This window comes from Neoarius graeffei, chromosome 23, assembly GCF_027579695.1.
Source record: "Neoarius graeffei isolate fNeoGra1 chromosome 23, fNeoGra1.pri, whole genome shotgun sequence".
NCBI classification, from domain to species: Eukaryota; Metazoa; Chordata; class Actinopteri; order Siluriformes; family Ariidae; genus Neoarius; species Neoarius graeffei.
The window spans coordinates 7,692,705-7,719,293 of NC_083591.1; the positions used below are offsets into that span (position 1 = coordinate 7,692,705).

The 26,589-nt window shown below is 44.3% G+C and overlaps 1 protein-coding gene across 7 annotated transcripts in view; it reads right to left on the bottom strand.

Annotated features, from left to right (window-relative positions):
• Positions 1-26,589, bottom strand: part of bbs9 (Bardet-Biedl syndrome 9) — a 253,915-nt gene that overhangs the window by 150,640 nt on the left and 76,686 nt on the right. For 6 of the 7 annotated variants that reach the window (XM_060905683.1, XM_060905684.1, XM_060905681.1 and 3 more), the window contains 2 exons: positions 18,987-19,091; positions 4,085-4,225 (listed from right to left, as the gene is read on the bottom strand). In XM_060905683.1, coding sequence (XP_060761666.1) covers positions 4,085-4,225; positions 18,987-19,091 — 246 coding nt within the window. The remainder of the gene's footprint in view (positions 1-4,084; positions 4,226-18,986; positions 19,092-26,589) is intronic. The other variant, XM_060905686.1, reaches the window with a different exon arrangement.

Sequence of the window (26,589 nt, forward strand, 5' to 3'; positions counted from 1 at the left end):
CAGTTTCTTTCCATTAAAAATATGAATTAATTGCATCAACAAATACAAAATCATCTATTAAATTCAGCAAAATCGTTATATTCGTGATGATTATATGGCATTTCTGCTCGACTTCCGATATGCATTTTTTGCAACCGGAAGAGCCGCTGTCACGTGATCATACGTCACAAAAACTTTCGGGCACAGCACAAGCGGGTAGATGAATGGAGAAGTGGATGACAAGAAAATTGTTTTTATAGTCTTTAAAGTACATTGGACATCATGGTGTATTGTGCTGCTTATGGTTGCAATAATTCCAATGGGAAATGCCCTGGAGTAAGTTTTTTTGCATTCCCCAAGGACCCGAAGCTGAGGAAAGTGTGGGCTCACCTGCGCATGCACAGTAGGCTTCATGCATGCGCAGTAGGCTTGGTAGGACAAATCCAAGAGGTAGGATAACTTTACAGAACACCTGTTGAAAAAACTTTGCACCTACTGTTTCCCACAAACTGTGTTCGGACCATTTCACTGAGGATTCTTTCAACATTAATATTCAGGTACTGAGCGATATTAATTCATGAAACAGGAAGTATAAGGATGAGAAAAAAAAAAAACAGTTTAAATCGGGAAGCTGCGCACATTTGCGCTTCCCGATTTAAACTGTTTTTTTCTCATCCTTATACTTCATGTTTCATGAATTAATATCGCTATTTTTTTTTTTTTTTTTAAATCGGATCTGCGCGATTCAGCCGTGAAAAAGGCGGCATCCGCCGAAAGGCGCGCTGTTTGCATCCCTGCACGGAGGCCAGGGGACAGGGCAGGAATATTTTTGTTGATATGAGTGATCCGGTGCGATTTCGCGAGCCCCCTGTTGAAGACCTCTGCGCTAAGCGACTGAAAGCCGAGGTAAGGATTGGTATTATAATTTTGGGTGCATCAATTATTGATTATCATAATTCTGACTCGTTTTGCCATTTCGAATGTTTTCATCTCGGACTCTGGAAGCATTGTATCTCAATCAATCTCGAAAAATAACAGCAAAAAAAAAAAATAGCTTGCAACGGACTTTAGCTAGATCTATGATGAACTTTCAATGTATGATACAAAAATAATACTTCTTTCAACAGATCATTAGCCTTTGAGCAGAATTGTTTTTAACTTACCAGGAAGTGTTATCGAGCCGACCGCTTTCAGTTTCATGAGGGCTGAATGAACTCTCACTCTCAGAATCATCTGACCCGTCAGAGTAAAGACAAGCTCTATGTTCATGTGAATTTCCAGCTATCGGTTCGAATTGATAGGGTCTAACTTCACATCTCTGTGAAACATCAGGAATATCACTGTCGATGGTGTCCATTTCGGTAACCTGTTTACATTCGATTCCCAAGCGCTGGCTCCTTGGACAGTTTTTGTTACGTCACGGGTCACGTGACCACCTAGCTCATTAACGAATCCTTGTTTTACGCTGATGTATAAAAAAACTTGAATAATGTGATGATTTTCACATTTTTGACGCCCTGCAGTGATTTAGATGGCATTTCTTATGTCCTTTATACATAATTATGCCCAGGTAAAAATCCATGTCCCATATCCTTTAATCACTTTTGCTTTGTGACACGGTGCGCCATCATGCTGGAAAAAGCATTGTTCATCACCAAATTGCTCCTGGATCGTTGGGAGAAGTTGCTCTTGGAGGATGTTTTGATATCATTCTTTATTCATAGAAGTGTACTTAGGCAAAATTGTGAGCGAGTCCACTCCCCTTGGATGAGAAGCAATCCCACACCTGAATAGCCTCAGGAAGCTTTACTGTTTGCATGAGACAGGACTCATGGTAGCGCTCACCTTTTCTTCTCCGGACAATCGTTTTTCCAGATGTCCCAAACAGTTTGGATCTGAAAGGGGCTTCGTCTGAGAAAATAACTTGACCCCAGTCCTCTGCAGTCCAATCCCTGTACTTCCTGCAGAATGTCAGTCTGTCCTTCATGTTTTTCTTGGAGAGAAGTGGCTTCTTTACTGCACTTCTTGACAACCGGGCCATCCTCCAGAAGTCTTTGCCTCACTGTGCATGCAGATGCGCACTCACCTGCTTGCTGCCATTCCTGAGCAAGTTCTGCACTGGTGGTGACCCGATCCCGTAGCCGAATCCTCTTTAGGAGACGGTCCTGGCACTCGCTCGACTTTCTCGGGTGCCCTGAAGCCTTCTTCACGGCAACTGAACCTCTCTCCTTGAAGTTCTTGATGATCCGATAAACGGTTGATTTAGGTGCAAAAGGTGATAACTCAGTGGCTCGAGGAACAAAACGTTGAAATTTTGGGTCCATGGCCAGGAAACTCGAAGAACCTGTGGTCAGTCCTCAAAAAGCAGATGGACAAACAAAAACCCCCAAACCCCCAACGATCCAGGAGCAATTTGGTGATGAACAATGCTTTTTCCAGCATGATGGAGCACCGTGTCACAAAGCAAAAGTGATTAAGTGGCTTGGGGAACAAAACGTTGAAATTTTGGGTCCATGGCCAGGAAACTCCCCAGGTCTTAATCCCATTGAGAACCTGTGGTCAATCCGTGGACAAACAAAAACCCTAAAATTGTGATGAACTCCAAGCACTGATTATGCAAGAACGGCTTGCCATCGGTCAGGATTTGGCCCAGAAGCTGATCTCCAGCATGCCATGGCGAATTGCAGGAGTCTTGAAAAAGAAGGGTCGACACTAAATATTGACTCTTTGCATAAACTTGACGCATGTGTCAATAAAAGCCTTTGAAACTTATGAAATGCTTCTAATTGTACTGCAGTATACCATAGAAACATCTAACAAAAAGGATCTCAAAACACTGAAGCACCAAACCTTGCGAAAACCAAAATTTGTGCCGGTCTCAAAACTTTTGGCCACGACTGTATACTCGTTGTTAACAGCAAGATCTATTTTTACACCGCAACTTATTTCTTGGCATCGGATATCCTTCGAAACATAGCGATAATTAAACCTTGAACCACGTGTTCAGTGATTATGTCTGAAAACGTCTGGTACATTCAAAAAAACAGACCACTACTTTCATGTTGGATAAGCGCTAGTTATGGGCTATGAAAGACACAGTGATTACGTCTGGGAGAGTTTCTTTACTGGAACCACACGAATTACAGATTTCACATTTTCTCAATGTTGGTGCAAACTAAAAACCAGAAAAATACAGGAAAGCGCCAATTTTCACTATATAGCACCTTTAAAAATACAGTCATATGATGTTATAACTTGAAGGACCCGTTGAACAAGCAATCTCTAATACGTACAACTGTTTTTTGCTGTGGAAAAATCCTCGCTCTATACACACACTATTATATTCAGCACTAAATGTATTTAATAAAATTCCAACTCAATATATTTAACATTAGGATTTCTCAAAAAAGAAACTGGTTCGTCTCAGAAATTACACAATCCATTCAAATAATAAAAAATAATAACTGGCTATAAGTTCTTGGTAGTGGACCACTTTGTATGAATCTTGGCCCTACCAACATATCCATGATTAAACCCGACCAACATAAAACATTCCTAAACAATTTGTAGAAGTTAAATAAATACTGTACTTTGGCTTGTGTACTTGGTGACTAAACACTCCACCAAATGGTGGTATTAAACTGCGTGTGTCAGTGTGGAGTTTCCGTGGGGGATGTAGCCCAGATGACTGTTTAGATTTCACTTGGCTGTGACCATGTGGAAGTCAATACCAAAGCGGTTTCCTTCCACAGTGCAACTCCTCGAAAAGTGATGATGGACATCGCTCGTTTAAGGCTGCTGTACTAAACTCAAACAAGCCAACGTCACAATCCTGTACAACATTCCAACACACTTTTTACTCACTCTCATTTACTTTCCCTTGGTATTTGGAGAAAGGGATTGGGGGAATCCCAGCAGTTCTGCCATCTTACAGGTTATTTTAGCACTTTATTAGCAGGCACGGAGGACTTTAAGAACAAAACAGTATTTGTCCAGTATAGTGCACGCTGACACACTGGGTTCTTATGTAGATGACCTTATGGAGATACATAGCAGGTTGTAACTAATGCAGGTAAGTAAGGTTGTGACTGTTGTAATGGTGTACCTGGGAAGGCTTCACTTAGGTTGATTGGAGGTTTGTTGGTGTCCACAGTGATCTTGTACTTGGCGTTCTTGGAGGCAGTGGTCGGGCAGCAAACCAGACAGAGCGGCAGCACGAACTTGCACTGGGCTACTCGAGGAACTCCTGGCAGCACAGACATACGACTTTTTACAAACAGGCCAGGCAAATGAAAGGCAAGAGTAAGCCACAGAGGTCTGAGTCCTTAATCTGGTGGATCAAGAGGGAAGAAGAACTGAAAAGTAAGGAGATCAAAGTGTCCATCCCTACGTTTTTTGCTCACACGAAACTTTCCCTCTGGTATCTTTCATTTTTCTTTTGGATGCACGGCCTGTCTTTTTGGTTTGAATTTATTTCTGAACTTCCTTGCTTTGCTTTAAGTAAAGCAGTGTCTTATGTCTCCACTTAATATTGTCATGAGAATCGATCAAGTTTGCGAGACCGGACTGCTGATTCTCACTGACACCGGTTCTGAGAAACTCCTGGCTAGTACCTGGTATTCCGTAGATAGCAGCAGCTCCTGCTCCCCACTGCTATCCTAATCCCGTCCTGTAAAGTCTTGCCAGGTAACCAGAGCTTCAGAGCCTTGACACGGCTCGGGTCACGTCACTTTCGCCAATATAATGGGGCAAGAACAAAGCCTCCTGAAAATGTGTGGGTACACCCACTTTGGACTGACTTGAAAAACAATGGAAGGAGTGTGAAACCAACAAAAAGCCATCATTGATCTTTTAGTGGTTGTAAGGCAAACAGCTGTACACAGCTGGGGAAAATGACTTCTACTTTATCTAACCTTCTTGTCTACCTTTCCATGGGAATTGAACAGGAAACTACGCTTTATCCAACACTAGAGTGATCTGACCTCAGGTTTTGGGGTGATTTTAGAAAGCTTGTTGTCTCTTTTTAAATCCTTGCAGAAATTAAATGATTTCCTGGAGTTTGCCACTGTTTCACAGATGCATGTAGTTCCTAGAAACTGAGGGGGCTGTTAGATATTTGATTTGCACCATTTTTGTTGTTCCCAGATGGCCGTGGATGCCCTGATCTATCCTTTATAATGTTGCCATGTCTGATGGGATTTCTAACACCACTTACAGACCTGTGCCAACATTGCATCTTCCTCCAAATGCCATCTAAACAGTATTACTGTCACTGGGAGCAGAAAAAACTCATTCAAGAGACAAGGGGTCACAAAAAAGGCCACATTCTTATCAGGAATGAACCTCAGCTAACCTTGTTTGAATCAGACTATACCAAGAGGAGGAGGAGAAGAAGAAGAAGCTTTGCTTGACACACATACATTACAGGGCAGTGAGCATGTGCCATCCTTGACTCCCATGCAATGGAGTAGTAAGGCATGTCCTTCCCTCCACTAGCCTGGAATGGTACCTTGAGCAAGCACTAGCAACCCCCCACTTCCCTGGTCAGGGTTACGACCAAAGACTGGACTCGGCAGACTGCACGGAAGAGACCACCACCTGATGGTTCAACAGGCAGGAAGGTGGACCCAGCAAAACGCTTGTGGTGTGAGATCAGGGCACAGTGCAACACTGTAGAAGATGCAGTTGGCTATCCACTGCACCCCAACCTAGCTCCAGCCGTCTTAATTCTGTCTTTCCCCTGGACCCAGTTAGGTTGGGATGAAAGAGTGAGACTGACGGCTGCACAAGTCATGACTTCTAATCAAACGGAAGTCATGGTCATCTTCAACCCTGAAGGACGAACATCCATCCATCCACAGCGCAATGAAATTATTTTCTTTGCATATCCCAGCTTGTTCCGAAGCTGAAGTCAGGGTCCCAATTCAAATGAATTAAGATGTCAGTTGAACTGATCATCTGATGGTTCATGGGTAAAAGACAGTTTACACAGTTCACCATCAGTAGAAAAATCAATGGTAATCTACAACTTGTGAATTCTACCAGAAAGCTAGAAATTTCGCAGATGATACAGTATTTTAGTTCCACCTTGTACTGTATTTAAATATGAAATACCAGCTTGAGATGAACACTACATAAAAATTTGCTTGTGTATTCCTAAAACATTTCCATTTCTTGCAGTTCGACTACAAGATATCTTGTACCATCCTTGGAACGCAAGTAAAAACTGATTAGAGTCAGTACGGTTAAGCTTGGCATGACTGCTTCTTATAACTGGAGGAGCATTATATGACGGCTTTGAGATGGGTTGATTTTCGTTCGCCAGATTTATTTCCCTCAAATTTATTTTTTTCTTGCCCTTTCTTTTTACGCTTGCTTAAAAGAGCATTTAACTGTATTAAGTACACGTAAAAAGAATGTAGTGGATCTCCAGTGGAATTGGAGAACCTTCTTGGTCTTCAGAGCAATAATATGCATGAATAAAAACTCTCCAGCTACTAGGGAGAAACAATGCAAAAAGATCTCACATATGATGCTGAGGCTTCTACTGACCCCCCCCCCCCCCCAAAAAAAAGACAATGAATGGACTTTATGCGAGGATGAAATTTGCATATGAATTTCAGCATGTGCGTTTTCTATACACATCTGTACAGTATTTGCACAAGTGTAGCAGTGTGTGAAAGCTCAAATGAACATATGGATGGATTTTTAGTGTGCATGTCTAAGGCCCTGTCCACACGGCAACGGATTCAGGTGAATCTGATAAAATTGTTTATCGTTTCGGCCTGGCGTCCACATGGCACCGGCGTTTTGGGTGCCCCAAAACGAAATTTTTTGAGAACGGGTTCCAGAGTGGAAAGATCTGGCAACGGCGGCGTCGCGAAGTCGTCTGGATGAGTAGAACGGATTTGTTTACGATGACGTCACAACCACATGACTAGAACAAGCAGCACTCTCGCTGTTTTGTATGAATCACTGCATTGCATTCACTTTCGTATACAGCTTTTCTTTTAAATAAACAAGTAACTGAACCATTTCTTGAATTTCTTTTTTTTACTGGATAAGACTGCTTTTCAAAATGTTCACACACAATAAGAAAATTAAGTTATATAAAACTATGCACACTAATAAAACTAATTTGTACACACAGAAGGCACGATTTCCTCGCGTAGTCGCAGCCATCATCTTCTTGTTGTTGTGTGTTTGTTCCTGTGAGTGCTTCGCTGGGTAGAAGAAGGGGTTTATGCGCATGCGTCTACTTCTTCTATTGTTCTGGTGTCTCCGATGGGACCGTCTTACAGCGCACGTAGAGGTGTGGCATGTGTATTGCATCGTTTTCAGCAAGCGTTGCGTTGCCATATGTACCTGATATTTTACTGATCCGTTGCCCATGTGGACGCGATATTTTTTTAATAACATCTCGTTGCCGTTGTGTGGATGTAGCCTTAGAGTGAGGAGGACAGAGAGTCAGCAAGAGAGCACGCCAGGTACCATGTTTCAAGCTAACAAACGCTGCTCTAGTCCTTCCTTTCAGTGGCAGCACTCACCTGCAGGGTTCAGCTCTGTCATAGGCAGCATGGAGAGAGACAGAAGAAAAAACAACTTTTACGTTATGTTCCACAGCCCGTTTTCCCAACACATTCCACACGTACAGACAAACACGCAATCTGCGTAAACCTTCCTCAAAGTAAATCTGGTACAAAACAATGTACCCAACACATTCATGAAGATAGTACGTGCATGCAGATCCTTGACTGGTATACACACACATACATTTGGTGGTTTGCTTCCATTGGGCGACATTTTGCCAAGTGTATGAATAAAAACCAGTCTGTATTCAAAATGTCAAACTCGAAATGTTTCCCAATAAAACTAATGGGCCGTCCACATAAAGCAATTCACTCGTTGCAGCTCACAGTTGGTCACGAGTGGACATTCCAGGCTCTGGTTGCCTAGGTATCCCTCCTATATATTTTTTTATTCTATCCACGTTCACTGGACATGAGCAATTGCATGCTCTGAATGGCTACTCTACTACTACAGCTCATATACCGTGAGTAGAGAAAAACAAAATGACAGAGCGCATCAAGTCAGATATATCAATAACTTTATCAAGTATTTAAAAGAAACAGAAATAGCTAAAAGAATCTAGTTTTGTTTCCTCCCCTCCCGCCAATATCTCCTGTTCCACACTTCAGCCCAGTCGGTGGCGATAACGCACCTTTAAGTTGGCTCACCAACCGCCAAAAAAAAACCTAAAGACGACGATGAAAATGGCAGAGCGTGTTGCTGAACCAACCGAGGATGAAATAAAAAACTCTACTCAAAAACAAAACCCCAAAAAATACGAAAAAAAGCAACAAACTATGGAATGAAAGTATTTGATAGTAAGAACATACCTTTTTTAAATTTTTCAAGAATTATACCATTTTTCACACATTTTACTGGTTTGTTTACATTCTAAGCAGAAATTATTTTGTCGGGTGTTTTGTATAAAGTATTTATCGAATTTGCGCAAAAAAAAAAAAATGCTCCGCTTCTCAAAATCCAGCGCATGTGGATAGAATAAAACTGTTAGTTATTCCACTCAATCTCGTCGTACGTGGCTTATAGGCAACTTGGTGTTACGAGCCTCGTTGGCCATCAGCTCACATACGACTATTTCGTAGAATAACCGTTAAATATCAGTGTTGACGTCATCTGTTAGTCAACAGTATCCTTCGCCCTCATTGGTAGTCGCCTCAGTGTTTAACTTTTGCTGCTTTTCCACTACCAACGCGGCTGAGTTGGGCTGAGCCGTGCGGTGCCGAGTTGGGCTGAGTCGAGCTGAGTGGGGCTGTTGGGGTTGCATTTCGACTACAACAGCGCTGAACCGTGCTGACTGGAAGTGGGTGGACACATTGGGTGGAGTTAGCGAAAGTGGGTGGACGTCACGTGATGTCGTTAGGCGGCGCAAACAGTGACATCAGTGACCTTTTAAGCGGTAGTCTCACGACCCGGATAGTAAACAATAAACATGGAGTCGTTAGTGTTGCTGGTCTTGGTGCTGTGGCTTGTTGTCACCGACAACGCCAACAGATACTGGCAAGAGCGTATAGATGAGGCGAGGCGCATCTTCAGAAATTCTCGTAATTCGTAATTCTTCTTCTTCCGGGTTTACAGATCCCAGCATGCTCGCGGGGCGTGTGTGGGCATGTGAGAACACTCCTCCTCACCAATCAGTGCACAGGGGAGTGTCTCCTCACGCCCCTAGCCCCACTCGGCTCGGTTTGGCTCGCTTCAGCCCGACTCCAAAACCGTGCGAGTTTTGGGTGCCGAGTCAGGCTGAAGCGAGCCGAGTCGTGCTGCTCTGAGGTAGTCGAAACGCGAGCCGTGTCGGGCTGAAGTGAGCTGAAAAAGGGTAGTGGAAAAGGGCCATTTGTTCCCGCCTACTTTGCGTCATCGCTACAAGTTGCCAAATTTCATTGACATTCCATGTTGCCACGTCACTAACGAGTTCCTGTATGTGCAGAGATCTTAAAGGAACCAAACATTGTTAATAGACTTCTAATCATATAGAAGTTGTTAAGTGCTTTTAGTGCGAGTTCCGACAATGGGAAATCATGCGATATGTGGACAATTAATACGCAGGTCAAGTACTAGAACTAGAGATGGCATTTTTCTTTTCTGGTAAGAAAATGTGCGTTTCTATATACTGTATAGTTACATCCCTACACTATATTACAGACAAAATAAACAGCAAAACATTTACACTGACAGAAAAAAAAAAAAGTCAGTGGTCGGTCTGGTGGAGGGAGTGCTGCTGTGGCTCAGTCAAAGAAGTACCTTCGGGAAACTCGCCGTCATTTTGATACAAGTGTTTAGTTTTACGCATCACCACCCTAAAAAATAATAATAATAAATTCGATACTCCATAGATAGTGTGCCAATTGAAAAACAGCCAGCACGTAATATTTGCCAAATATTTGCTTTGTAGACTTCCATAAAGGAAATAGTCTGGGATTCTGTCTCTTCTTGTAGGACAAGTGGACATTTGTACAAATTGGATGAAGCTGTAAGCCTTGTGTTCAAGACTTGACCCGCGACAGGAGTCCATACAAAAGTCAAAAAAGTGGAGGGAGAACTCCTGCTTGCTATAAAAGCCCCGCTTTTTCCCTTTCTGACAGGACTTCACTCCTTCCTCTTTAAAAAGCCTTTAAGTTCTTAGGTTTCCTCTGCTTGGGGCCATAATAGCTGCCATGGCACTCAATATTCGCAGGCATGAATATACACCTGCGATGAAGCGGGAACAGAGCTGAAATGTCTCCGAACTCTTCCAGGATCCGATGTGGCACGGTTGTCTATGAATACACACCTCCTTCCCGCTGTAACGGAAATTCTAACTACCCCCGGCGAGCTCTTGTGCCTCCCTGGAAGGGCCTCGCGTCTTTATTTATTCGCTAAAAGGAAAAACTGCCATTGCGTATAGAGCTAGGCATTTTAAGTAGCGGCCACATCAGTCATTCAAACCACGCTTCTGAAAACACGAGACGTCTCTCGGCAGCGTTACCTACAGTGCTGGCGAGTTTAGGTTTAAATCTGTCAACGCTGCCTAAGTAGTCAATTTTTAACCTGGAAATAATCACAGATTAAAATTGCTTACAGCTGAAGGTCCTCTTACACTGATCTCGGACCAGATAGTCCACTTGACGTCTTATAGGACAAGTTTCAGATTACAAAACATGTTCTTACCCTAAGGGTCTGCAGTTGACAGTTCTGAATAGAGCATTATGAGCACCGTGAAGGTCAAAACCGATTATATTTGGCTGATTTACATTATAGGTGACACAGAAGACATACTGTTAAAAAAAAAATCAAAATACTGGAAATGGAGCTTCAATAGAAATGAAGTAAGGGATAACGTACGGTGAGTCGGCCATTATCACGATATAAACCCTGGCAGGATGACACAGGACCAGGTTGTGTGTCAGGTTTGTATGGGCTATACGATGCCTTTTTGATGCTACTTATCGTGTAGCTATCTCATGCTTCGTTAAAGCTAAAGAAATCCAACATCTGTCACTTGGCTCCATGTGCTTGTTATTGCTGTTGCTAGAGCGGCAGGTTAGCGCTGGCTTTAGCCTAGCTTTGAGATGCTGCTGCACATTATTCATTCACTCATTCATATACAAGTGTCTGTGGCTGATCCCTAAAAGGCAAGAGAGTGCAGAAAGCTGCGCTGCACCCGAGCTTGCCAGAGCCACTGACGCTCGTGCAGTTCGTCACAGCATCTACACGAGACAAGGCTTCTTCTAAAAGTGTGTTAATCCCAGTTGAGTGGTTTTCTAAGTGGTCTTGACAGATGCTAATCCCTTTACCGATGTTTGTTTTTCTTTTTTTTTCTGGTCCGGGTTACGCGGAGGGTGTTAAGAGTCGTGCTGGCATGGTGACAGCAGGTGCTAATGTGACACAGGCAGCTGCCCTGTGGACCTCTGCGTGAGTGGGAGTGAATGCGAAGTATGTGGTTTCAACCTGAAATAAAAGCAGTCTGGGAATGGACTGACTTCTGCACATGGTTTTAGGTGTGGGGGTGAAGGTCATGACTCCTCCTCTGCTACTGATACAGAGACATGCCTTCTTCACTGGGGCTGATAAAGAAAGGACACGCCTCCTCCACTATGCCTGAAAAAGAAAGGATACGCCTCTTCACTGGGGCTGATAAAGAAAGGACACGCCTCCTCCACTATGCCTGATAAAGAAAGGATATGCCCCTTCACTGTGCCTGATAAAGAAAGGACACGCCTCCTCCTCTTCACTGTGCCTGATTAAAAAAAAGGACACGCCTCCTCCTCTTCACTGTGCCTGATAAAGAAAGGGCACGCCTCCTCCTCTTCACTGTGCCTGATAAAGAAAGGACACGCCTCCTCCACTATGCCTGAAAAAGAAAGGATACGCCTCTTCACTGGGGCTGATAAAGAAAGGACACGCCTCCTCCACTATGCCTGATAAAGAAAGGATATGCCCCTTCACTGTGCCTGATAAAGAAAGGACACGCCTCCTCCTCTTCACTGTGCCTGATTAAAAAAAAGGACACGCCTCCTCCTCTTCACTGTGCCGGATAAAGAAAGGACACGCCTCCTCTTGACTGTGCCTGATAAAGAAAGGGCACGCCTCCTCCTCTTCACTGTGCCTGATAAAGAAAGGGCACGCCTCCTCCTCTTCACTGTGCCTGATAAAGAAAGGACACGCCTCCTCCTCTTCACTGTGCCTGATAAAGAAAGGACACGCCTCCTTCACAGGGGCCGATAAATGACACACCTCTTCACTGTGCCTGATAAAGGACACGTCTCCTCCTCTTCACTGTGCCTGATAAAGAAAGGGCACGCCTCCTCCTCTTGACTGTGCCTGATAAAGAAAGGACACGCCTCCTCTTGACTGTGCCTGATAAAGAAAGGGCACGCCTCCTCCTCTTGACTGTGCCTGATAAAGAAAGGACATGCCTCCTCTTGACTGTGCCTGATAAAGAAAGGGCACGCCTCCTCCTCTTCACTGTGCCTGATAAAGAAAGGGCACGCCTCCTCCTCTTGACTGTGCCTGATAAAGAAAGGGCACGCCTCCTCCTCTTGACTGTGCCTGATAAAGAAAGGGCACGCCTCCTCCTCTTCACTGTGCCTGATAAAGAAAGGGCACGCCTCCTCCTCTTCACTGTGCCTGATAAAGAAAGGACACGCCTCCTCTTGACTGTGCCTGATAAAGAAAGGGCACGCCTCCTCCTCTTGACTGTGCCTGATAAAGAAAGGACATGCCTCCTCTTGACTGTGCCTGATAAAGAAAGGGCACGCCTCCTCCTCTTCACTGTGCCTGATAAAGAAAGGGCACGCCTCCTCCTCTTCACTGTGCCTGATAAAGAAAGGACATGCCTCCTCCTCTTCACTGTGCCTGATAAAGAAAGGACACGCCTCCTCCTCTTCACTGTGCCTGATAAAGAAAGGACACGCCTCCTCCTCTTCACTGTGCCGGATAAAGAAAGGACACGCCTCCTCCTTTTGACTGTGCCTGATAAAGAAAGGACATGCCTCCTCTTGACTGTGCCTGATAAAGAAAGGACACGCCTCCTCTTGACTGTGCCTGATAAAGAAAGGGCACGCCTCCTCCTCTTCACTGTGCCTGATAAAGAAAGGACATGCCTCCTCCTCTTCACTGTGCCGGATAAAGAAAGGACACGCCTCCTCCTTTTGACTGTGCCTGATAAAGAAAGGACACGCCTCCTCTTGACTGTGCCTGATAAAGAAAGGGCACGCCTCCTCCTCTTCACTGTGCCTGATAAAGAAAGGACATGCCTCCTCCTCTTCACTGTGCCTGATAAAGAAAGGACATGCCTCCTCCTCTTCACTGTGCCTGATAAAGAAAGGACACGTCTCCTCCTCTTCACTGTGCCGGATAAAGAAAGGACACGCCTCCTCTTGACTGTGCCTGATAAAGAAAGGACACGCCTCCTCTTGACTGTGCCTGATAAAGAAAGGGCACGCCTCCTCCTCTTGACTGTGCCTGATAAAGAAAGGACACGCCTCCTCTTCACTGTGCCTGATAAAGAAAGGATACGCCTCCTCTTCACTGTGCCTGATAAAGAAAGGACACGCCTCCTTCACAGGGGCTGATAAAGGACACACCTCTTCACTGTGCCTGATAAAGGACACGCCGCCTCCTCTTCACTGTGCCTGATTAAAAAAAGGACACGCCTCCTCTTGACTGTGCCTGATAAAGAAAGGACACACCGCCTCCTCTTCACTGTGCCTGATAAAGAAAGGACACACCACCTTCACAGGGGCCGATAAAGGACACACCTCTTCACTGTGCCTGATAAAGGACACGTCTCCTCCTCTTCACTGTGCCTGATAAAGAAAGGACACGCCTCCTTCACAGGGGCCGATAAAGGACACACCTCTTCACTGTGCCTGATAAAGGACACGTCTCCTCCTCTTCACTGTGCCTGATAAAGAAAGGGCACACCTCCTCTTGACTGTGCCTGATAAAGAAAGAACACGCCTCCTCCTCTTGACTGTGCCTGATAAAGAAAGGACACGCCTCCTCTTGACTGTGCCTGATAAAGAAAGGACACGCCTCCTCTTGACTGTGCCTGATAAAGAAAGGGCACGCCTCCTCCTCTTGACTGTGCCTGATAAAGGACACGCCTCCTCTTGACTGTGCCTGATAAAGAAAGGACACGCCTCCTCTTGACTGTGCCTGATAAAGAAAGGACATGCCTCCTCCTCTTCACTGTGCCTGATAAAGAAAGGACACGCCTCCTCTTGACTGTGCCTGATAAAGAAAGGACACGCCTCCTCTTGACTGTGCCTGATAAAGAAAGGACACGCCTCCTCTTGACTGTGCCTGATAAAGAAAGGACACGCCTCCTCTTGACTGTGCCTGATAAAGAAAGGGCACGCCTCCTCCTCTTGACTGTGCCTGATAAAGAAAGGGCACGCCTCCTCCTCTTGACTGTGCCTGATAAAGAAAGGGCACGCCTCCTCCTCTTGACTGTGCCTGATAAAGAAAGGGCACGCCTCCTCCTCTTGACTGTGCCTGATAAAGAAAGGACACGCCTCCTCTTGACTGTGCCTGATAAAGAAAGGACACGCCTCCTCTTGACTGTGCCTGATAAAGAAAGGACATGCCTCCTCCTCTTCACTGTGCCTGATAAAGAAAGGACACGCCTCCTCTTGACTGTGCCTGATAAAGAAAGGGCACGCCTCCTCCTCTTCACTGTGCCTGATAAAGAAAGGAAACGTCTCCTCCTCTTCACTGTGCCTGATAAAAAAAGGACACGCCTCCTCTTCACTGTGCCTGATAAATAAAGGACACGCCTCCTTCACAGGGGCCGATAAAGGACACACCTCTTCACTGTGCCTGATAAAGGACACGTCTCCTCCTCTTCACTGTGCCTGATAAAGAAAGGACACGCCTCCTTCACAAGGGCCGATAAAGGACACACCTCTTCACTGTGCCTGATAAAGGACATGCCTCCTCCTCTTCACTGTGCCTGATAAAAAAAGGACACGCCTCCTCTTGACTGTGCCTGATAAAGAAAGGACACACCGCCTCCTCTTCACTGTGCCTGATAAAGAAAGGACACGCCTCCTTCACAGGGGCCGATAAAGGACACACCTCTTCACTGTGCCTGATAAAGGACACGTCTCCTCCTCTTCACTGTGCCTGATAAAGAAAGGACACGCCTCCTTCACAGGGGCCGATAAAGGACACACCTCTTCACTGTGCCTGATAAAGGACACGTCTCCTCCTCTTCACTGTGCCTGATAAAGGACACGTCTCCTCCTCTTCACTGTGCCTGATAAAGAAAGGGCATGCCTCCTCTTGACTGTGCCTGATAAAGAAAGGACACGCCTCCTCCTCTTGACTGTGCCTGATAAAGAAAGGACACGCCTCCTCCTCTTGACTGTGCCTGATAAAGAAAGGACACGCCTCCTCTTGACTGTGCCTGATAAAGAAAGGGCATGCCTCCTCCTCTTGACTGTGCCTGATAAAGAAAGGACATGCCTCCTCTTGACTGTGCCTGATAAAGAAAGGACACGCCTCCTCTTGACTGTGCCTGATAAAGAAAGGGCACGCCTCCTCCTCTTGACTGTGCCTGATAAAGAAAGGACACGCCTCCTCTTCACTGTGGCTGATAAAGAAAGGATACGCCTCCTCTTGACTGTGCCTGATAAAGAAAGGGCACGCCTCCTCCTCTTCACTGTGCCTGATAAAGAAAGGGCACGCCTCCTCCTCTTCACTGTGCCTGATAAAGAAAGGACATGCCTCCTCCTCTTCACTGTGCCTGATAAAGAAAGGACACGCCTCCTCCTCTTCACTGTGCCTGATAAAGAAAGGACACGCCTCCTCCTCTTCACTGTGCCGGATAAAGAAAGGACACGCCTCCTCCTTTTGACTGTGCCTGATAAAGAAAGGACATGCCTCCTCTTGACTGTGCCTGATAAAGAAAGGACACGCCTCCTCTTGACTGTGCCTGATAAAGAAAGGGCACGCCTCCTCCTCTTCACTGTGCCTGATAAAGAAAGGACATGCCTCCTCCTCTTCACTGTGCCTGATAAAGAAAGGACATGCCTCCTCCTCTTCACTGTGCCTGATAAAGAAAGGACACGTCTCCTCCTCTTCACTGTGCCTGATAAAGAAAGGACACGCCTCCTTCACAGGGGCTGATAAAGGACACACCTCTTCACTGTGCCTGATAAAGGACACGCCTCCTCCTCTTCACTGTGCCTGATAAAAAAAGGACACGCCTCCTCTTGACTGTGCCTGATAAAGAAAGGACACACCGCCTCCTCTTCACTGTGCCTGATAAAGAAAGGACACACCTCCTTCACAGGGGCCGATAAAGGACACACCTCTTCACTGTGCCTGATAAAGGACACGTCTCCTCCTCTTCACTGTGCCTGATAAAGAAAGGACACGCCTCCTTCACAGGGGCCGATAAAGGACACACCTCTTCACTGTGCCTGATAAAGGACACGTCTCCTCCTCTTCACTGTGCCTGATAAAGGGCACACCTCCTCTTGACTGTGCCTGATAAAGAAAGGACACGCCTCCTCCTCTTGACTGTGCCTGATAAAGAAAGGACACGCCTCCTCCTCTTGACTGTGCCTGATAAAGAAAGGACACGCCTCCTCTTGACTGTGCCTGATAAAGAAAGGGCACGCCTCCTCCTCTTGACTGTGCCTGATAAAGAAAGGACATGCCTCCTCTTGACTGTGCCTGATAAAGAAAGGACATGCCTCCTCCTCTTCACTGTGCCTGATAAAGAAAGGGCACGCCTCCTCTTGACTGTGCCTGATAAAGAAAGGACATGCCTCCTCCTCTTCACTGTGCCTGATAAAGAAAGGACATGCCTCCTCCTCTTCACTGTGCCTGATAAAGAAAGGAAACGTCTCCTCCTCTTCACTGTGCCTGATAAAGAAAGGACACGTCTCCTCCTCTTCACTGTGCCTGATAAAAAAAGGACACGCCTCCTCTTCACTGTGCCTGATAAATAAAGGACACGCCTCCTTCACAGGGGCCGATAAAGGACACACCTCTTCACTGTGCCTGATAAAGGACACGTCTCCTCCTCTTCACTGTGTCTGATAAAGAAAGGACACGCCTCCTTCACAAGGGCCGATAAAGGACACACCTCTTCACTGTGCCTGATAAAGGACATGCCTCCTCCTCTTCACTGTGCCTGATAAAAAAAGGACACGCCTCCTCTTGACTGTGCCTGATAAAGAAAGGACACACCGCCTCCTCTTCACTGTGCCTGATAAAGAAAGGACACGCCTCCTTCACAGGGGCCGATAAAGGACACACCTCTTCACTGTGCCTGATAAAGGACACGTCTCCTCCTCTTCACTGTGCCTGATAAAGAAAGGACACGCCTCCTTCACAGGGGCCGATAAAGGGCACACCTCTTCACTGTGCCTGATAAAGGACACGTCTCCTCCTCTTCACTGTGCCTGATAAAGGACACGTCTCCTCCTCTTCACTGTGCCTGATTAAAAAAAAAAAAAGGACACATCACTGTGTCTGATGATAAAAAAAGGACACACCACCTCTTCACTGTGCCTGATTTAAAAAAAAAAAAAAAAGCGGCCTCTTTCACCAAGCCTGAAAGTTCATAGTCAGAAAATATTAAAATGGTGACACACAGCACATTTTACCCTTTCATGGTGCTCTCATTTTGACAAATTCAACTTTAATACCCTATATATTAAATTCTACATAAACAACTCTATCTACAGACAGACTGCAGGACTAAAGTATGTGTCTGATCTGACGTGTTTGCGTCTGTTCACTGTAAAACTTTTCATGTTCATCGGAGCGGGGTTTCCCCTCTCTGTAACAAGTCAGTGTTAAATGGCCAATGTGGCTGTGTGTGTGTGTGTGTGTGTGTGTGTGAGAGAGAGAGTGAGAGAGAGAGCACGAGCAAGAGAAAGAAAGAAAGAACCGGGTTCCACTTGTGATCTAATATGTCAGACTGAGCAGCCTGTGAAACAGACAGCCTTTCCACTCACTTATTTTTAGAGGGATAATCGTAAAATGAAAAAGAGTCCAGATTTAAAGCTCGTTTAGGAAGCTTTCCATGAGCCTCTGCCAACCTGCACGCCGTCCAAAGGAAACAACGGCATAAACGGCGGCCTTTTCACTTTTTCTCCGTGAAGCTCTCGGATTGAGCAAAATAATCGTAAAAAACAGCGTGACATTTGCGCTGAAATAAAGAGGCTCGCTGAGGGATGAGGATAATGCCTTCCAGAGCGTGAACGCCATCTGGATCCAGAAGCGTTCTCTCACACACTCGCATGGACGAAGTTTCTCCGAATGTTGATTTAGTATTGATTGTTTGGTCAGTAGAGTTGGCAAAGCCGTTCGGATGGGAGGTTTGAAGACTTGTCAAATCCAGAAAACAAAGGTTAATGTTTAGATTAATATTTTGAGCAGCGAGTTGATCAAATGCCGTATCAATTATTATTATTTTTTAAAAACTCTAAAAATACAGTGGAGAAGGGCTCAACTGGCTGCAACACTAGGATTGAAAACAAAAACGGGATTCAAGTCCGACTTATAAAACCCGTCCTCCCTGCCACTGTGTGTACCACTTGTCTAATAAAACACTTGGGGGCATGCTGTTATAAGAAAATAAATCAACAGTGAGTGGATGTGATGCAGCCTGACGTGAAGCAGAACTACCGTTGATTATTCTCCTATAACAGCAAGCCCCGAAGACTTTTGTTTCTCTTATCTCAAGTCAGTTTCCTACATCAGACGATTTATCAACTAAAGATCAACACACACTTTTTATCCATTTGGAGTTATCTGCAAAACCGGTTTTCAATCATTACATCAGCTATAAACAGTTGTTCCTTCACCAGCCTGTTCCCCCCGCCCCCAAAATCAAGAACAGCGATATCTCTGACTGTTACAAACTTCTGACACGAAATGAAATACAGTTCTTCTGACGCATATTTAAAAGACTTTTGTACCTGTGGGTGAACTGTAGGACACGGCCACGTCTCCGGTCAGGTCAGCTGGCGTGTAGCGGCCGTTCAGAAAAGCCGAGAACGCCACGACGACCTGAGAGCCGCTCCCTGTAAACGCAAGCATTAGGTTGAAGGTCAAATAAAAACTGTGGAGAAGTTGTTGTCCAAGATAACACATGACTTACCTTCAGCCTCACAGTGAGAAGAAATTCTCATTCTCAGAAATGTGTTTCTGGTGTGTTCTTCGAAAATCCAAGTGTTGTTACGTCATAAAATATAAGAGACAATCAGGTTCTTGTATGCAAATGATGGATTAACGGAGGCGTTTCTTAGTTGCATATACAGAGAATCGGAATGGTCATGAGAGGAAGTGGAGGTGCGTCTGTGCTTGGATTTTTTGTTTAGTGGAACCACGTTAATATTAGCCTAGTAAACTAGACCCACCCGCCTAGCGGCCAAAAATATTTTTGCCTAGCGAGTGGGTCTAGCCTCGCACCATATAAACAAAAACACCCCGGGCATCAAATCGTGCCCCGCCAATCACAACGCAAGGTTTTTGTTTGGATTCTTTGGGCGGGCTTTTGCAGGAGTGACGACAAAGCTGCGCGACGCTGGAGAAAGCACAACAGGAAAGATGGCTACGGCTAGTGAACAGCGCGCGTTTGACTCCGCTTTGGAATCAGTTTTAGAAGAATTAGACTTGGAGTTTTCGTTGAAACATGAGCAGGAAGAGGCTCTCCGCTCATTCCTTTTCAAGAAGGACGTTTTCGCTGTTTTGCCGACCGGCTATGGCAAAAGTCTGATCTACCAGCTGGCTCCGCTCGTAGCCAAAAGGATGGGGCTAGTTTGTGCAGTACGAAGAATTAATAAACAGCTCTGAAACATTACTTTTTGATTGTTTCTTATTTTCCCGTTATTTTAAATTTAAGGGAAATTATTTCACCAAACACCACTAAATAAAAACTCTCAAAAACAGTTTAAGCAAACCCTTGAAAAACACTTGGAAAAAATAAGAGTGTATGTTAAGTATGTGGTATAGACTCCAAAATTGTGGTCATTATCTCCAAACTTCTTAATATCTAGAACCTGTTTATTAATTAATACGCATTTTGAAAAATTATTTATTTCAAGGCCTCCCCCACTGCTTTCTGTCGCTCTGACTACGTCACAGTCACTGTTGCGCTGATTGGTCAGAGCGTTGGCCTATACGCACAGAGACAGTTTGAAAGACAGCGGTTTGTTCCACCCCCACCCTTCAGAAATGTCTACGGATCGAGGCCAGACTAAATATTCACATTTAGTCTGGCTTGCCAGGCTACGTTAATATAGTTTTTTTTTAACCACCAAAACTACCATTTTCACCAAAAATAATGAAACGTAAATAAGGTTGGTTTTTTTGTGGCTACAGCCTCATAGAGGCGGAGCCACTATGTCATGTTAGAATCTAAGAACGAGTAACAACAGCGCACAATCACCAGAACGGCGAATCATGATCTCGCGATATGGACAGTTGATCTCATGATATCAAAGGTACACAAGAATGAATGGCAAAGCCGCTATGTTAAAGTGTTGTAAGAATGAGTGTAACAATCGCGAAACTTCATAATCAATCAGCACTTATCCTGATCAAGTTCGATTACCCGTTCAACTTCTTGATAAACTTCGGAACTGATCAGAACCAGAAACGAGATAAGAGAAACCTTGCTGTAACTTCGTAGTATCGGAAGATAAAAAGATAAACGAAATTCACCTCGTGGTTCGCCGACGCTAGTGATTCGATATTGAATAAGCGGCGTTTATTTTAAGAAAATGTACCTTTTTGATCATCACAGCTTTTGTTTGGTCCTTCTGAAAGGTCAAATGAAAGGTTTTCCAACTTTTTTTTTTTAGGCAGATATATCGAGAAACCAATATCAAACTTCTGCTATTCGCTTTAATTTTGAGTCTTTACACTACACTAGAGACAAAATGTGCTCATTAGTACTAAACAATACTTCGAAGACAATTCATGAAGTGCTTTCGGACTATTTTGAAAAGAGATCTAGTTCACGGCACTGTATTTTGAACAAGACAAAACTGGTAACCGAAATAACTCGTACTCCAAGCCCTGATGCTGCTCACAGCTTGGTGATGCTTGCAAGAGATGAGGCGAGTAGAATTGATCACATGTACATATGCGATGCTTACTGTATGGACATGGGATCAGAAAACAATTTGATTTATAAGCAGTAGCCCCACGTACCCACAGGGTACCTATTTTTATATCTGTCACCGTGCTATCCGCCCGCTTCTGCATACATACTGTCGCTCTGAATTACAGGGAAGAGAGATTACGTCATCCCTTGCATACACACTCACATGTACTGTAGTACGGCCAATTTTGTTTCCTTGGCTTCTAGCTCCAGATAGCTGTGCCATCGTCGGGATGAGGAATTATGATCTTCCAATGATGGGGTGCCACTCAGGAAGTCATAAGTAGTAAATTATTGGTCGTTTTCTGAGACATGTTGACTGACATGATGTTTTTGTCCCAGGATCTCAAAACGATCACAACAGGAAGAGTAAGAGTTTTTACATTTCATTTCATTTCATCCACTGACATTATGAGCAGTGAGGTGGAAAGAAGGTGGTGATAAAGAGAAGATTGAAGGTACTGTCTGTTCGACTCACACCCGTACACACACGGTTCTCTCGAGGGCCACGCCCGGTGTGCGTCAGCTCCTGAGTTAACGAGCCGTGTGTTCGGGGTCTGCACAGGTGAGCGAACTGCAGCTATGTCCCAGAATTCCTGAGAACCGCCCAGAGATTAAGTGCTCTACCAGCCTGCGTCTTACTCTTTTTTTTTTTTTTTTTTTAATTCCTTTCTCTCTTAAGGCAAGACAATCTGGGTAGAAACCGCAATTTTGGTTGCAATCAATCAATCTTTGGATCATGCACTAAATCGATATACCATTTCTTCTCTTAAGCTGTAGTGATTTTTTTTTTTGCCATCTAGATAAACAACCAGCTCATGATCTGAAATTTAGCAAGTGTAAGAAGGTGGAAGCTCCGCCCACTTGGCACGATCACGTCACATTCCTGAGAAGCTTCTTTCATAATAAATGGGTCACTTTAACAGTCATTATGATGTACAATTTCCTTTTAAAACCTTTTAACCTACAATTACTCAAGTGGAAACACATCAAACCACATTGTATTTTTAAGCCTTTATTTTTTTTTTAACTATACAGAACCAAAACAAGTTTCTAGAGCATTAATTATGAATGAATTAGCATTCATTAATTATTATTTATCTTGCTAGCTTATTCTTCAGATGGCTTCGGGATAAAAAGTGACGGAGATCTAGTACAGGAAGTGTTAAAAAAAAAAAACGCACAAACTTTTCTCCATGAAAATTAGTCTAGATAAATTGTCAAGTCAACTAAAGTTTCTGGGCAAGAACATGAAAGCAAGAAGGCTAGCTAATGAACGCCAATTGCTCAACTTTCTTTCAAGCTCAAATAAAGTAGCGTTCTAGTCTTCCCTGAATAATACATTTCGGAACGTTTGTGCTCAAGAGTTCATCAAACACATGTCAAAAGATGTATTTTTTCCTTCATAAAATAACATCTCTCTCTTTCTGCCCTCCATCTCGAGCCCTGAGCCCAGTTTGTCATCCTGACATTTGTTTTTCTCTCCACCACCACCCTCTTTCAGTCTGTCTGCCAGGGCAAGCTTTTAACCTCTCCATACCAGGACCATGGACAAACACACGACCTCTCCACTTCCAACACCACTCACGCTTCACTCTCACACCATTAGCGGCGGCTAGAAAAGGAAAAGCGCAACAAGACGGAGAAAGGAGGAAGAAATAACTCTGGATCTCAGCGTGCCCTCGGGGGTTCTGAGTAAACTACAGGGCATCTCAGGTGACCTCCGGTGACCCTCAGCGACCTGGCCGGCCCTCCCTTGGGACACGCTCTTGAGAGGGTCATGGCTGAGCTGATACGCCCTTCACGCTCCGAACAAAGGCAGCACTTAAGGGAGGCATTCCCTGGTGGGCTTCTTCATCAGGGTGGATTAGACTTTTTTTTTTTTTTTAAAAGGTGTGTGGGGTCGTTTTTGGCTGGCGGGGAAATGGCAACCTCTGACCCACGAGGTGTGTAAAAGCAGTGGCTACATGCCCCGTGAGCACTTAGGATCAGTTTAGACTGGTGTCTCGTGATGTAGTAAAGGGTCAGACATAAGGAGACGAGGTCAAAATCACAAGTAACTTAATAAGGCATCAAAATAGCCAGCGGGTATCTTCGCAGGAACCTTGTTCGCAGATTAGGAAGCTTTTCAACCAGACGAACACCAGTAAGCTGGAGTTATACAGTATATTATAGCGGTGCTTCAATACCATTCAGATGAATGATGATGAAATGATGAACCTACTCAGTGTTAAGCAATCAGCAGCATCAGAGAACATTTTATTCAGTACTGTTGCATACGATGCCGTGTCCTGCATGCAATCAATACTTCATGCAAGAGTTGTAGGACTCAAGATGAGCCTTGGTCTCAAGACCACTTTCTGAAGGTCTCGGAATCAACTGCATTCTAACATGGTCTTGTCTCGGTCTCGGACATAAAATCCCGAGTCCGTGTGTCAAGCCTTGGTCTTGGTCTCAACCCCTCCTGGTCTTGGTCTCGACTTGATCTCAACCCCCTCCAAGCCTTGGTCTCGACTTGATCTCAACCCCCTCCAAGCCTTGGTCTTGGTCAGGACTTGGTGTCAGTTTTGGTGGTCTTGACTCAAACACTACCCCATACTGAGGTGTGTGTCCAAGATCTTAGAAAGAGTATTTTTAACAGACATTGCTGGAGTGACATCAGCGAGCCTGGTCGTTAAAAATGAGCGGCTATGAATTACACCTTGGAGAAAGGAAGTGTGCGTATTTTGGTGCCCAGTGCTTTCAGAAACGAACTGCTCTCTCAAAGCTACACGGCCTTTCGATTTCATAAAATCTGTGACATTTAGTTCCCTCTGAAATTTGGTCACTGTGATACATGTTTATGTCTGTAATATCTCACAAAATATCAGGCCGTTCTGTTCTGTGGCTGGGAAGTTATTTAATTTGAGGGGATTAAAGCAAATAATGTGCATGAAATCACTCGCTTCACACAGTCAGTCAAGCAGACAGAGGAAGTCTGTGCACGCGCATGCGCAGGTTTTCTTTGACCGTGCACTGTCTGACCATTCCATCATTCTGTCGCTAAACGAACAGCTGATCGCACCGAGGTGCTCGCTGAGCGCCAATATTTACAGTGGTGCTTGAAAGTTTATGAGCCCTTTAGAATTTTCTACATTTCTGCATAAATATGACCTAAAACATCATCAGATTTTCACACAAGTCCTAAAAGTAGATAAAGAGAACCCAGTTAAACAAATGAGACAAAAATATTATACTTGGTCATTTATTTATTGAGGAAAATGATCCAATATTACATATCTGTGAGTGGCAAAAGTATGTGAACATCTCGGATCAGCAGTTAATTTGAAGGTGAAATTAGAGTCAGGTGTTTTCAATCAATGGGATGACAATCAGGTGTGAGTGGGCACCCTGTTTTATTTAAAGAACAGGGATCTATCAAAGTCTGATCTTCACAACACATGTTTGTGGAAGTGCATCATGGCATGAACAAAGGAGATTTCTGAGGACCTCAGAAAAAGCGCTGTTGATGCTCATCAGGCTGGAAAAGGTTACAAAACCATCTCTAAAAAGAGTTTGGACTCCACCAGTCCACAGTCAGACAGATTGTGTACAAATGGAGGAAATTCAAGACCATTGTTACCCTCCCCAGGAGTGGTCGACCAACAAAGATCACTCCAAGAGCAAGGCGTGTAATAGTCGGCGAGGTCACAAAGGACCCCAGGGTAACTTCTAAGCAACTGAAGGCCTCTCTCACATTGGCTAATGTTAATGTGCATGAGTCCACTATCAGGAGAACACTGAACAACAATGGTGTGCATGGCAGGGTTGCAAGGAGAAAGCCACTGCTCTCCAAAAAGAACATTGCTGCTCATCTGCAGTTTGCTAAAGATCACGTGGACAAGCCAGAAGACTAATGGAAACCTGTTTTGTGGACGGATGAGACAAAAATAGAACTTTTTGGCTTAAATGAGAAGCGTTATGTTTGGAGAAAGGAAAACACTGCATTCCAGCATAAGAACCTTATCCCATCTGTGAAACATGGTGGTGGTAGTATCATGGTTTGGGCCTGTTTTGCTGCATCTGGACCAGGACGGCTTGCCATCATTGATGGAACAATGAATTCTGAATTATACCAGCAAATTCTAAAGGAAAATGTCAGGACATCTGTCCATGAACTGAATCTCAAGAGAAGGTGGGTCATGCAGCAAGACAACGACCCTAAGCACACAAGCCGTTCTACCAAAGAATGGTTCAAGAAGAATAAAGTTAATGTTTTGGAATGTCCAAGTCAAAGTCCTGACCTTAATCCAATGGAAATGTTGTGGAAGGACCTGAAGCGAGCAGTTCATGTGAGGAAACCCACCAACATCCCAGAGTTGAAGCTGTTCTGTACGGAGGAACGGGCTAAAATTCCTCCAAGCCAGTGTGCAGGACTGATCAACAGTTACCAGAAATGTTTAGTTGCAGTTCTTGCTGCACAAGGGGGTCACACCAGATACTGAAAGGAAAGGTTCACATACTTTTGCCACTCACATATGTAATATTGGATCATTTCTCTCAATAAATAAATGACCAAGTCTAATATTTTTGTCTCATTTGTTTAACTGGGTTCTCTTTATCTATTTTTAGGACTTGTGTGAAACTCTGATGTTTTAGGTCATATTTATGCAGAAATATAGAAAATTCTAAAGGGTTCACAAACTTTCAAGCACTACTGTATTACTTGGGCCTGTGTTTCCTTTCCTTCGTATATAACAATGTCTTTTCTTCTTCTCGCTTTCCATTACTGTAGTCAGTCTTTCACGTTTCCTTCGCACACTCACGTCCTCCATTTTTCTCTCCTGTTTCAAATTTGTATCCCACAATGCCTTGCACAAACGGGGAAAGCCCACCACGTGATGCATGACATCATACCTTATATTGAGTCATGGTAAAGCAGGAAAAAATAGCGGAGAATTTAGAGCCACGCGGCTCTAAATTAATTAAATTGTTCTATTTTTTAACAAAAGAAACTAATAAAATTGGAAGTCTATGATTCAAATTCAGTCGCTTTCAGTCCACTCAAGAAAAATAATTGGGTGTCAGGGGAAATTCTTTTTATGACCTACACTTGAAAAAGCTGAAAGGCAGTCTACCTTTAACTGTGACGTTTCTCACTGCTCTACGTTTGAGAGAGATCAATTCATGGTATCTTGCTTTCATTTTTCAACAAGGATGCTCACTGATGCTCATATTGTATCACGTCGTTCCTTCTCTTAGTATTTTCACACAGTACAGTTTGCTTTGCTTGGATTGAACATGAATCATGTTGTCATTTTCTCTCACGTCAGCATTGGCAATATCAGACTGATATCCGATGCAGTTTTTAATATCCAACATATTTTTATATTTCATAATCCAAGCTGCCAAAGATGCATTGCAGGCAAACTACA